This window comes from Vigna angularis, chromosome 2 (genome assembly GCF_016808095.1).
Source record: "Vigna angularis cultivar LongXiaoDou No.4 chromosome 2, ASM1680809v1, whole genome shotgun sequence".
NCBI classification, from domain to species: Eukaryota; Viridiplantae; Streptophyta; class Magnoliopsida; order Fabales; family Fabaceae; genus Vigna; species Vigna angularis.
In genome coordinates this window covers 319,200-333,452 of record NC_068971.1, presented here as the reverse complement: position 1 = coordinate 333,452, position 14,253 = coordinate 319,200, and the positions used below count along the sequence as shown (strand labels likewise).

Here is a 14,253-nt window from a genome sequence, read left to right as displayed (position 1 = left end):
TTCAAAGCAGTTTCTTGAGAATATAATATCAAGCAACTTTATATAAAAAAAACTAGGGGCAGTTACTTCGTGCACCGATCATTTTCTTTCTGTACTCTATCATTTCCGGAATTTACTCTCCGGAACACAACCTCGGAAGTTTTTGATGGGTTAGTGCAGTTCATGGCCCATCTAATTAACAGTATCGTAAATTTTTAACTAAATTAGTTTACTTAACAATTTAGATAAAAAAAAAATGGATCAGAAAATGTAGGTTTTTTGAAATTTCGTATTTAAAATCATGAAAAGAAATAGGTCGTCCACACTGTTAAAATTTAGGAATTAAAATAAATAGTAAAACTAAATTATTGATTAGAAATTTTAAAAAAAGATAGAAATTGTAACTTCAACTTTATTTTTTACTATAAAAATCAAATAATTTTTTTCACTCATCGAATTAATATTTTTTTTTTTGCTTCTTATACGTTTAAATAGAAAAAAAAATGAAAAGTGGGCATATTAGGAGGCGGTAAATAAATAAATAAAAACTTAATGATAATTTGTTTTATTTAATATAAAAAGAAATATTTGCATACACTAAAATTTATTTTAATATTTGAAGTTAAATGAATAGTTTAGATTAAGAGATACATATAATGTAATTGTTATATATAAAGAGGTTAATTAAAATAGGAAGATAATCAAATGGTTCACATTTCTCTAATGGAAGAGTCTCCATTTACTGTCAAAAGGGGAGGATCCACTCCATAAAAGAAAAGTTTTATTAACAAACTATTTAATTACTAGAGTTAAAACTGAACTTGATTATTATAATACAATAATTTTTTAGTTAAACTGTATTTATAAATTATAATAGAAACATCTTTTAAATAGTTTGGAGAGTTATGTATAGACCAATTAAATTAAAAATTATAATTGCAGAAATATCATTTACCTTCTTTAAAATGATGTTAAAGAAGGTTTTAATATTATGTGTGACATTTATATGTCCTCTAGATTTAGAATTGACATTCGTCTCAACTATAATTTTAATAAAAATAAAATTAATCTACCTAAAATATTTAATAAACAACACATTTCTCTTATTTTAAACCCTAAACCCTAATAATGAAGTTGTAATTTTTTCTAATGATTTTCATAACCTACAAAAATCATCGTTACTATGATTATTGATGTAACTAATAACAACGGGTTTTCATCATCCAGAATGTTCTAAATTAGAGTTTTAATAAAAATCATTTATAATTTTACCTTAATCATAATATCATATTATATTAACTTCAAAATTTCACATTTATTAATACATTAACACAAATAACCAAACAAATGACAATACTAGATAACAATCAAGTCACCTAATTCAAAAATATAAAATTTTAAATATTTAACAATTTTATTTATGAAAACAATTAAAAAAAACTTTTAACTTAATTAAACTTTATATTTATCATTATAACCACCATTATTATTGCCTCCAATCTTGCAACATATTTGTGTTTTAATTATGATATACATCAAATATTAAATGTTTATCAAAATCTTATTATATGGTGTTATCTTCTCATGACTATCAAACTAACTCTTATATTTGATTATCATCTAGCACAATACGAGAAACTATTGGGTCATGTACAAAAAAACCAACCAAAGACCTAGACCCGTGAAATAACAAATTAAAAAATATATTCAGTTTAATATCTATGCATTTTTCCACTCGGACATAAAGGTAAAACCAAAAAAGACGTGCATCACATAATTGGATGTGCAATGGTAATAATAAACCAAAAAACACTATTTCATCGCTTCCAAAATCTCCAATCCACGTTCCCCATTGGGCACCAGCTAATTAGGATGGCAATAAAGTACAAAAATAAACCTACAAACATAAATCTACAAACATGAAAGAATTCCCCAATACCCAACACTAGCTTTTACATTTCCTTTGCATTCAACCTAATATTACTTCCTCCAACAGCATGCGGTGGTCAGTCTCCCATAACCCTTTAGGTCAAAATCCTAAATCTCCTCCTTCAGTGTTTCCTCTACAAAGAAGCCAAAATTGTTAGTTCTCTGTAACAGTACAATGCAATCACGTCGGTTGATAATGCATACACTAAAAAGTCCCTTTTCAAATTAAAAGCCAAGCATAAGGGAAGGGAAAGTGTGTATCTGTTGATGGATAAAACTCAAATTTTCAAATACATACAAAATTTGTGTTGGTGGTGAGCAAATTCCCTCAAGGGGCATTTTTAACTTTATTTCGTATTGTGCGGGTATCATAGTATCACTTTTATTACTGTGTTCAGCACACAGCTCAGAACTATCAGTAAACAACTGTACATATAGTATAACTCTCCATGACCAAAAATTGGTTCGAAAATTACAAAACTAGTCGACAAATAACCAACTCTACACGCTTACTCCAGAGGAATAAGACATTAGTTTATTTAAATAATTTTTTATTACACACAGTGGATATTAGAGCAATCATCAAATAATTTGGTTGGTCATATGCAATGCAGATGCAACAATACATAAACCACATCCACATAATTCGACTTAAACAAAATTTCGTATATGAAGTTCAAAAAAGTAGTCTACAATTTTCACATAATAATTTCAAAGAATAAAATGTCATACCTTTCGCTTGTGTACTCGGCTCTTTCTGCTGCTACCTTTACCAGATCCCATTACTTGCTCTTCAGTTCTATCTTCAAAGGGTAATGTTTTGATTTCATCATAGAAACTTTCTGTTAGACCTTGCAACCTGAAATAGAAAAAGCACAAAAGCTAAGAGAGAAAAAAATGTATTTAAACAAAAATACTATCACACATTTAATTCTTTTTACTTGTTAGGAATGGAGAAACAAAAGGAAAACATTCCAAACACTTCCCATACCCATTTCTTGATTTCTTCAAGCATTTTTCTCGCTTCCTCTCCTGTTTCGTAAGAGGAACACGAGTGAACATCTCCTCCTCTTGCTGAGCGCGTTTCTCCATCTTGGAGACAAATCTATCAACTTCTTTGCTAGCTCCCTCAAAATCCCTCACCTGAGTAGAGTAGTGAGCAGCCAAAACAAACCATTACGTAAAATCATTAAATGCAAGTTCGGATAATAGTTCAAAAAATATTCTTAGGAGTTAAAAGTACTTTCGAGAAGGATGCTCTCTTTGTACATTTGAGTCTGAAAATACTTTTGAAAGGAGTTTAACTGAAACCCAAGCATACTATAAGTCATAATGATTCAGCACTAAAAATAACTTTACCTCTTCAGGTCTTTCCTCCATATCATTCATCAATGTCCTGATATAATCACTCTGCTTAGCTTGTTTCAGAATTTCTTTTTCTCTTCGCAAGGCATTTCTTTCATGCTTAGAAGGTTTTTCTAGATCCATAGAAGTAGGGGCAAACTTTACAGGTTGATATGTATCATGTCCATCCTACATCATATAATAAAAGTTAGATAGACCAGGAAAATACCCTTTTCAAGATATTACCATCCTGCGTACACCAAATTTTACACCATTTATAATATCACATATACACTGACTGACCTGCAAGGTTAAGTCTACTTTGCTAACTAGCATGTCAGGATTGGGACGATACTTTGATGCATCCTCACTCTTATTGGACGCATCTGGCTCCGTACTTTGAATATCACTTTTGGCTGCATTTTCACCAGCCTGCACTAGTTTCTGGATTTGGTATTGTTGTTTTCTGTCAATTGGCCGACTCTGCAATGGAAACCAGGAAGTCAAATGTTTAACACATAATACAATGTAAATATACACATGGAAGCCCTTGAAGATCAACACACAGAAGGATAAAACTATACCTTTTCCAAAAACAATCTTATCTCTACAACACTTTGAACAACAGGGTGATCTTCTATTGATAACCCTTTAGCCTTCCGCAATAAATAATAAACAAGGGATTGACAATAATTCAAAAGCAGCAAATTCTTAGCCTCAAGGTAGCTAAATCCATCTGCTGTAGGATACTGACCTTCTTTCACCTGGTATAAGAAACATCGAGAGACACAATAATAATAATAATCATATCATTCATTGATATCAGGGTATATTTAGCTATAACAGAAAACTTATAGAATCCCCAAAAAGGCCCAAATTGCGAAACTTCATGTCCAAACAACAGAAAAACTTTTTTTTAAATCTTAATATTATATGAATTTGAAATGACGTTAACGGAGTCCTTAAAAAAAATTACTTGAATTGAAAAAAGGGCCACTCACTTTGGCAGTTAAAGATTGAACTTTAAGCCTCACAGTATCGAGCCCTTCCTTCATCTCTTTCAACAACGCCGCAAGTTTAGGCGATTCTCTGCGAAAAACGACAAGATTATTAAAAGATAAAGGCTCCAATTTATTACTTGCGTATCAGAAAATTTGAAGCAAACACAAATTGATGCACGTTCAAGGAAGAGGAACAATTCAAAAAAACCTACTCTTCCTTGATAACGTCCTCATCTAAATGCTTCGCACTGTTTTCCATGACTTGAGATGATTTTCTATAATCTCCAATCCTGAACCTTCTTTTTGTAGGAATGTGAGTGATTAAAATTTGATAGAAACAGAAATTAAATTATTGATGAAGAAAGGTTAAGGAGAAAAATGAACAGAGAGGGAGCGAGAAAGATTCAACGACCAAAGACAGAGAGAAGGTGACGGCTTCTTGGCGGTGGATGGTTTTGAGAGTGAGATACTGCGGCCGAGGAAGGGATTTGCGAAACTGAGAACGGGGCAAGATACCCAAAGAAACCTTTTTTTCTTAAAAGAACAATATTTTACTATTTGTACCCTTGCTGTATTTAGTAATATTTTCGCTTTACTTTATTTTTTCAAATAAATTATAAAATATATAACTAACGAAAATATATTTGGTTTAATAAATCAATTCAAATAGTCCATGAATAGAATAAATCAAGTTTAAAAATATAGTAACTTAAGTTGAAGTGAATCAATTCCTATCAATTAAAAAACCACTAGAAGGAGTTTAATTTCATTCACACTGTGACATTATAAAAATATTTACATTGCATCTACAGTCAAGTATAGAAAATTTGTTGAGCTTTATAGTAACTATTATAAGATCATCTCTGCTTGATTGAAAGTATAAAAATCTTAGTGGCATGGAAATAAAACACAAGCAAAGTCAGTACCTGCAGCAGACATTCCAGCAACCAATCCCAAAGCTTCCAGAAGTCCAGCCGTGATCGTTCAAGCAGCGATTGACGGAGAAGCGTGAGGGTTTCTCTAACGCGGGAAGGAGGGAAGGAAAGGAGGGTCTGGCGCCGTGACCGACAGTGACTCCGGCGGCGGGCTGCATCGCTGGCGCGATCTTGGTTCACGGCTCGCGGTGGTTGGCCTCACCGGTGGTGGCGTCGGCGTGGCGCGGAGAGGCGAGAGTTTCTCTCTCGCGCGAAGAAGCGGAGAAGAGGAGCTTGGCGCGGCAACCGGTGGGGTCTGTGGTGGCGATCGGCGCACTGGTGGTGTCCTGGTTTTGCGGTTGGCGGCGGCCGTTTTGGCGGAGGCGGTGGCGCGTGTGCGCGAACAGGCGGAGGTCCACTTTTAGCTGCCTCGTTTGGGAGAGGGGCTTTAGGTCTCTAGGTTTTCTGAATGTTGGAATGGGAAGAAGACTGGCAGAACCCCTAATGCTTCTGCGTGAAAAAAAACCTTGGGCCAATCCAAATATTTTTAGAAACAAAAAAGACTCTTTTCTTTCCTACGCGCACCCCCATCTCTCACCCTTACCCCCATACGTCCATCCTCTGCCTTGGGCTCAGGCCCGTTCTGTTCCTAACAAACAAAAATGTTTTCTCCTTCGCGCAGCCTCCGTTTTTCACCCACGCACCCCATACGTTCTCTTGGCCTGGGTTTCAGGTGCATCCTGTTCTTAAAAAATAATAACAAAAGAGATAAAATTCCTTTTCTTGCCTGTATCCCTATTTTCACTTCCTCATCTCCTTGGGTTTAGACTTCATTTATTTATAAAAGGAAAATTAGTTTAGACACCTCCCTATTCTCACTTCCTCATCTCCTTGAGTTTAGACTTCATTTATTTATAAAAGGAAAATGAGTTTAGACACCTCATTTTTTTTATTTGCGCATCCCTCACTATTTGTTTATTTTTATTACTTATTTATTTATTTGCTTTTCTTTATTTATTTTGTTTTCTCATTTGTTTTATTCTATTTGTTTTTTTTTTCTATTTTATTATTTTATTGTTGTTATGGTTTTTATTGTTTTTATTTTATTTTATTCTAAATATTTATTTGTTTAAAAATACATATTAATAATACATAAAAATATATATATATATATATATATACAAAATTTACAAAAATATTTTAAAGGTTTAAGCACACGTGTGACCCTTTGCGTCGTTTTTGTGTTAAAAATCTTTACTTCTTTCTTATAAAAAATTACAAAATACACAGTTTAAAGAGTTAAGCACATGTGTGACGCTCGCGTCATTATTGTACTAAAAACTTTTTCTTCTTCTTATAAAAAATTATAAAAAACACGTTTAAAGGTTTAAGCACACGTGTGACCGCTCGCGTCGTCCTTATGCTAAAATTAAAAAAACCACGTTTAAAGGTTTAAATGTGAAGTTTGATATCTTTGTCAAATTCTAAGTTTCTTGAATAGTTTATGTTTGCATATATGAGTAATATTAGAAAAATCTAACTCATGTGATATCAATGTTTAAAAAAAATGAATTATATTTATTACACTATTAATAATTTTTTTTATAATTTATTTTATATATTACTATTAATGTTGTCTTGATCTTATTAAATATTTTAATTGCTGATATAAATAGTATAAAAAAAAATTCAATAAAAATTAAAAAAATAAAGTTTAATTAATTACATCGTACTATAAAATGTAATTAATAAATTTATTAACAAATTTAATTATGAATACTATTTTTATAAAACAAAATGTATCAGGGTTAGTTATTTTTATTTAAAAAAAATATCCAATTTGAGTGAGGAAGAGATGATGAATAATTATCCAAGTTTGTTATAGTACATTCTTCACTTATTTTTATTTTCAATTTAATAATTAAAAATTAATTTAAATTCAAATATGTATTAGTATTATTTACAAATTTAACTTAAAAAGTATTTTGAATAAATAAATTTGAATATTTAAAATTAAACCAATAATTATTATTGAATTTGATATATTAAATTGTAACTTATCATATCTTACATTTTTTTTCCTAAGTTTATTAGAATTCTTAAAATTTTACTACAATTAGTTTTATGAACTCTATTTTTTTTTTAAATATTATAGAACCCTAAACTCATATTGTTTTATTCCAAACTATATATATAAACACTCCTACAAATGTTAGACATAAAATAAACTTTTATTTCAATGGATGTGATCTTTCATTAAATGTTTTTTTTTCTTTAATTGGTCTAGACAAAAATATCTCATACTATATCCTGCAAAATTTGTCCTTATCAAACACTAATTTTCTCAACAACTTAGGCCTCATCACATACATCCTAGCACAATTACCCTCCAACAAATTTATTATATAGTTTATATTAATTATAAATAAAATATTATTTTTATTCTCTTAATTTCATTTTACATGTTTTCTAAAATAAATACCTTTGAAATCATCGTAATCTACTTACATTCTAATTGTATCAATCAAAATATAAGAATATATTTTCCTAAAAAAGATCAATCTTGCTGTACCATTTGTTTCAAGCAAGCTTCAATCTTAAAAGGAAAATACATACATGAACATCTATATGTAAAGTAAACATGAGGGATTAGATTCTCTTTGTCTCCATCCATGAAGAATGAAAAAAACTCGCATTAAAAAGTGTCAAGTTTATTATTTTTATATTCATCTTTTTCGGATTCTAGTGATAACTGAGGAGTCCCTTTTAAATTAATTGTAATCTGTCATGGACAAATCATAATTTCTTTTAAATTAATTGTAATATGTGATGGACAAATCATAATTTCATCTTAAATTGTAACATTCCAAAATACAGCAATAAACTATATATTAGAATAATCACATTAATAATAATTCAGATCAGTCTTATACTAGAGTCGAGCGTACGCTCATGGCCGAACGGCCTTACAGAAAAGGGTTACAAATTTAAGCCGTACAAAATAAGTAAACCTGACCGAACGGTTTACAAAAGAAAATACCGAACGGTCATTCTTAACGAAAAGGAAGGTGATAGAACAACCACCTTACTATAACTAGACTATTGACCGAACATCCTACTGTTCGGCCTTAACTTCAATTTCAACCAAATTTTCTTCTCCCAGCGCCTCTTCCAGCAGCTCGTCTCCTTCTGCTCACATCCACACGGATGATCATTGCAATGACAAGGACAGACGTACAAAACAAGACAACACAGGAAACACAGGGTAAGCTTATGTAATTTAATTTCATGCATAAACATACATTTCAAATAATCAAACACACCAAGTAAATTCAACATACGTATCATACAAAGCCTATCACTAGATTGACTGTCCAGACTGTATGAAATCTGTGTAGCTACAGGCGTTCGTGCACCCGGGTGATGTAGTAACTGGAATACTCTCATCAGCTGCCACTCGAGGTTAGTCCTATCGGTCCAAAGTACCCCTAAGGACTGGGACCTCCTGTCGTTCCCACACATGGCCTACCTTCCTCTACATGAAGACGAGTACCCACGGAACATCAGGATGAACAGCCAGCTTAGCAATTCCCACACTCATACTTTACAAATTCAATATTCAAACATGAGTCGTTCCTCCCTGGAACGCTCGCTCGTAATTCCAACACATTTCATTCATATCATATTCTCCTCATCTTCCATTATCAACCATCTCAGTTTCGTCTTTCATTATCAATCATTTAAATTTCCTCTTTGTTCAAAGATTTATAAAGACACCAGATACCGAACGTTCAATCCTCACTCAGAATAAGGACGAACACTTGGAACGAGACATAGAGGTCTCCGGTTCCATAATAGAATAAGACTGAGAGGGTTACTATCGGATTACGAAAGAAACCAACATCAACTGCATATCGCAAGAATGACTAGAACGAACGTTACTTACAAAGTGAGTCAATTAGATGAACTGACCCTTGAGAGTTCTAACCGAACGCAGAAAGAACTAGGCCAAATACTAAAGCTCTAAGCCGGAACCAAATGGACATATACACTTCAAGACTTTCAGAGAAGAATACTTAGAAGGATTCACCTGAAGAAACCGAACGCTTAAGAATATTTAGTTTACTTGAATTTACATCAAGAAATTCGAATGCCAGTAAATGACCGAGCACGGTAAAGAAGAAAATTCTATTGAAGTTAGACGAACACTATTTTTCATCAAGATAAATTATACAAGAAACGAGTACGAGAGCTTGGTGTAAGACCGAGCACTACTCAATACGAGCGCTAGGTGTAAGACCGAACACTAATGAACTTATAATAAAAGGCTTGATAAATATAGTCAGATAATATTGAAGTAGTGTTTACGAACAACGAAAATATAACATTACATATATATATATATATATATATATATATATATATATATATATATATATATATATATATATATATATATATATATATATATATATATATATATATATATATAAATTAAGTTATCACAAGATACCCAGATACAACTGTGCTTGGTCGAACGCTCAAACATAGTATTACCACACGAGGATGTTCGTCCTCAACTAGGATTCTCTCCAAATGAAAGAATCTCATCTCAACTATGTTTACCAGAAAAATCGAACGGTTAATGACCGTTCAGCAACGAACGTACACTTTCATATGAGAAATTTCATATTCCGAATTCGTTTGTATCTGCCTCATTTCTTAACATATAGTTTCATAACTTTATACATTCATATCATAATCAACTTTCATACTTCATACAATCCATATCATATAAGTTTCATATATTTCATACATTATAACATAACTCAGCCATATTTCATTTCCACTCATTAAATAAACGAACATTCATGCAATCCAATCATATCAATCATCATGCGTCAAAGTCATTCAGTCAACTAACAAATGTTCATACAGTACAATAGCATACAAATTAAATTAAGTAAACTTCCCTTACCTCTGAGCGTGACCGAGCGTTTCCAAACGCAGAAATACAATTTCACCACTACAGGTTCTTCTACCGTCAACGCTCGACAATTCAAACTACAACAAGTGACAACCCGACACTATTAGAACCACACATTTTAAGAATGGGGATCAACACACGAACCCAGAACTGGGTTTGCATGTTTAGGAAAACGAACGACAGAGCGAAGAGAAGGACTTACCAGCCCAGCTTCATAAACCGAACGGTTTATCTGGAAGCTCTTGACGCCGGAAGTGCTTCTACGGTGCTGGAATAGTGATCAGAGAAGAGAAAGTGAGAGTTTTCTCAAAGAGAAGATGAAGAGGATGTAGAGAGAAGGAGGAGAGAATGAGATTCTTCAGAAATCTGAAAAGAGGGTGCATGCAGAGAGAGTGGGGTAGATTTTCTGAAAATCCAAGTTTTGCTTCACACTTCAAAAACGGACGTCCCCTCATCTGTCGACACCTGCTTTCCACCAACTGATTTCCGGATCCTATTCGCTTGACACCTGGCGTCCGTCATCTGAGTGTCGAACCTCCCTCTTGACACGTGAATTTTCACTAAACAATACGTACGTAGATTTTACTGGTTCTAACATAAATCTTACGTATTTTTATTTATTTATTTACTAATATACTAAATTTAGTTTTATTTCCTTTATAATTGTAATTTTTATATTGTTTTTAAAAATAGGCGTTTTAAATTCATTATTACAGACAGTTTACACTATTAATATTTTAAAATGAAATGAAAATCCATTGCTAATGAACTTATAAATATACCACGTAAATGAAGCTAACTACCAATATATTAATACATTTTAATAATATATCGCATTTTAATTTCAACAAAAAGAGACATGGAACTACGAGTAATATAAAAAATAATTATATGATTATAGATTTTCTTGAAAAGAATTAATCCTTGTCTATCCACGTGCTTTACAAGCTATGTCATTCACCACTAACAATTTATATTACATTAAATTTTTTGAAAAGACAGTGAGCAAAAAATAATTGTTTTTACTTGAAAAAAAAATAAAGCGAGAGGGTATTATAAGATGAATAATTAAAAAGAAAACATGTTTTGTATTATATTAAAGTTTTTACTGTTTTACTTTAACTGTAGCGGAATGTAGCAAAATGTCAAGTCACCGATTTGACGTATTAGTCATCGTTTGCTGCGATGAAATATCGATTACAGCTAATTTCTTAAAAAGTTAAGGTTTAGTGAAATAAGATTGAAAGGAAAAACATGTTCTTGATATTCCTACCCTAATTTTCGACGCATTTTAAATTTAATATTTTTTCTCAATTCTCATATAATTTTTCTAATTCTTCGTGCATAAATACAGTTGTTAGTAATGAAAAAGGACATGTTACATTATACTGCCGATCAAACTAGATTTGGATTTGTTTAAAACATGTAATTAAAGAAATGATTTTTCAAGATGATTGATTAAGGAAACATAATATTAATAAAATATGAAATATAATTTATTGTTTCGTTCTCAAATTTATTGGATAACATTGTATGTTTTAATATCTCTATTTGAGATATTGTTCAGGCTAAAATTGTATTATTATTTTTGTTATTAAAAGACATAATGTATATATTTAAATTGATATAGACTTTTAAGCAAATTAAGACGATTATGTATATTGGAATTAGCTTCAATGTAAAGTTTTACAAAAAAATCATTCTTATGTATTATATTAATTTTTCAATCTAAAATCTATTAAAATAATATCAGTCACTATATTTAAAATATTATCAAAACTCTATGCTAAAATTCTATAATGATTTTATCTTTAAAAAATATATTTAAACTGACTATCTTAATTCCTAAACAATATTATGTATTGAAATTATACAATAAATAAATAAAAAAAGACGTTTTAATTAAATATTTGAATTATTGAGTAGTTTTTTAGTTATATATAGATTTAATCATTCACTAAGTCCCTATTTTCGCATGGAATCTCAACTTCGTCCCTTTCTTTCTGAAAATATCAATTGGGTCCCAATTTTATGAAAATTGCAACAAATGGATCCTTTCTGTTAAATAGTGTTAAACGACGTTAAGTGTTGTATGACCTAGTATGCTGACAGTGTTATTTTTAACACACGTGGAATTCTCACTTCACATAATTTTCCTCAAATGAATATCAGACTTCCAGAGTTGCAAATTCTAAAAGACCTAAGATAAGTATGCTTTATATCTAACACTTTGGAAGCTGGTACAGTGGCCAGAGGCAGAGGCAAAGACGTCAACGTGGGGATTCCAGACGGCGGAGTAGACGCAATAGGCGTGCTCCTTGAAGGTGCAGACGCTGGTGGGGCGGTCGAGGGTCCGGAGCTTGACGGTGTCATCCCAGAGGAGAGGAAAGAGTCGCGGCAGACGGGGTTGTAGTCGGCGGAGTGGATCGGGTTGGAAGTGGGGGGCAGGGCCAGGTCGTAGAGCTTCACGGAGCCGTCGGCCACGGTGGCGATGACTGTCGGGATTAATCGGAGATAACTGTTGGCCACGGCGGCGCGGTAAATGAAACCGGACTCACCGTAATCGGAGATAACTGTCGGGATTAATCAGAGATAATTGTCGGGATGGCTCCGCAATTGGAAAAACCTAAACTGGAAAACCTAAATTGGGCGTCGTAGAGAGGGGCTTTGAGGTAGGATGAATGATAAACTTTTACAGGTTCTTATATTTTCTCCGTTTGGCATTTAGGTCACCCATCTCGAAGAAAAATAAAATTAAAAGTCATGATTTTACAGTTTTGTTTGAAAGAGTTATAAGGAATTAGTCTATGGTTGTGGTGGTGGGCGCGTCGGCCCTTAGATTTTGACATGCAGGCGTCAGGAATCTTGAAAGTACTCATTCCCTTAGGCAACATCTACCTTCAGATGTGTTCTCTAGAGAGCGCACGAAAGGGGAGACAGAGTAGTCGGAGGAGGTGTTGTTGATGGTGTCGGTGTTGGGGTTGTTGTTAGTGGTGGTGGTGGTGGCGGCGTTGGGGTTGGGAAGGGAGGAGGAGGGGTGTGTGGAAAGGACGGAGGCGATGGTGAAAAAAGGAGGGGGCCGATAGTGAAAAAAGGGAGGGGCCGATGGAGGAGGAGTGGAGGAGGGAGGAGGGAGGAGGGAGGAGGGGGCTTTGGTTTTCCCTAATTTTTTAATTTTAAAACAACTCAAATCTGCAACATTCAGCCACGTACATTAAAAACATGGTTTAATCACTGGAAGTGAATAAGGTGTCAAAGCATTTGGTGAAAGCGGGGGAGGATTCTCAGGGGACCAGGTGTAGGCGTAGGGTTTGGGATCCGACTCAGCGTGCCACGTCAACCACACACTAACGCCGTTGGGTTCAATTTAACGGTAGGGACCCAATTGTTGCAATTTTCATAAAATTAGGACCCAATTGAGAAACCGAAAAAGAACAGGGACGAAATTGAGATTTTCCTCGAAAAATAAGGACCTCCTGAATGATTAAACCTTATATATATATAGAAAGAAATAACTAATGATTGAATTTTATTAGAACTCTTAAAATGAGTAAGTTAGTATGACGAGGAGTTAATGAATTAATTTAATTTAATTTACTTATTAATAAACTCAAAAAATTTGAGTCCAATCTAACCTATCACAAATTAATAGATTAAACGAATTTTTTTAATTAAAAAAATTACAACTTACTTTTTCAATCTAATATTTATATGTTTTTTAATACGTAATTAAAATCTAAAATATTCAAACTTATTTTAAAAGTTTATTCATTTTTTTATTTTAAATAGGAAATAAATCATTCATCCTAAAGTAAATTATAACTTTAAATAAAAAATTTACAACCTATTTTTTTTATTTCTTTTTATTTCTAAATTAGTGAACTAATTCAATACAAGTTAAATTCAGACGTAGTCTACACCCATTTTTATCCACACTAAAATTTGTAAATTTTTTTAATTTATCCAAATTCGAATTGGTGCAGAACCAAATTAACTTAGAGATATTATCTAATTTTGACATCTCAGATTTTATCAGTAGATTTTATGCACCAGCTCATTCTTATAAATCATGACGTCTCCCAATATAAAGCAATGATGT

General features: G+C 32.4%; 1 protein-coding gene across 3 annotated transcripts; it reads right to left on the bottom strand.

The window, feature by feature from the left end:
• Positions 1 to 1,777: 1,777 nt before the first annotated feature.
• On the bottom strand, positions 1,778 to 5,766 carry LOC108321737 (uncharacterized). 3 transcript variants are annotated; one of them, XM_017553585.2, is made up of 9 exons: positions 5,180 to 5,766; positions 4,466 to 4,549; positions 4,254 to 4,341; positions 3,837 to 4,016; positions 3,556 to 3,735; positions 3,268 to 3,441; positions 2,900 to 3,051; positions 2,641 to 2,767; positions 1,778 to 2,042 (listed from the first exon to the last, which is right to left on the bottom strand). In XM_017553585.2, exons 1-9 carry the CDS (start codon positions 5,344 to 5,346, stop codon positions 2,031 to 2,033), a joined length of 1,164 nt encoding a protein of 387 aa, XP_017409074.2. In that variant the 5' UTR covers positions 5,347 to 5,766; the 3' UTR covers positions 1,778 to 2,030. The 3 variants fall into 3 exon arrangements, with proteins under 3 accessions (XP_017409074.2, XP_052729343.1, XP_017409075.2); XM_052873383.1 differs by lacking the exon at positions 3,837 to 4,016; XM_017553586.2 differs by lacking the exon at positions 4,466 to 4,549 and having other exon boundaries at positions 5,180 to 5,764.
• Between the last annotated feature and the right edge of the window lie 8,487 nt (positions 5,767 to 14,253).

Coding starts and splice junctions, on each gene's coding strand:
- LOC108321737 (XM_017553585.2), bottom strand. CDS start 5,346: ATGCAGCCCGCCGCCGGAGTCACTGTCGGTCACGGCGCCAGACCCTCC. Junction 3,442..3,555: donor AAGTAGACTTAACCTTGCAG/GTCAGTCAGTGT, acceptor TATATGATGTAG/GATGGACATGATACATATCA. Junction 2,768..2,899: donor TTGAAGAAATCAAGAAATGG/GTATGGGAAGTG, acceptor TTTCTATTTCAG/GTTGCAAGGTCTAACAGAAA.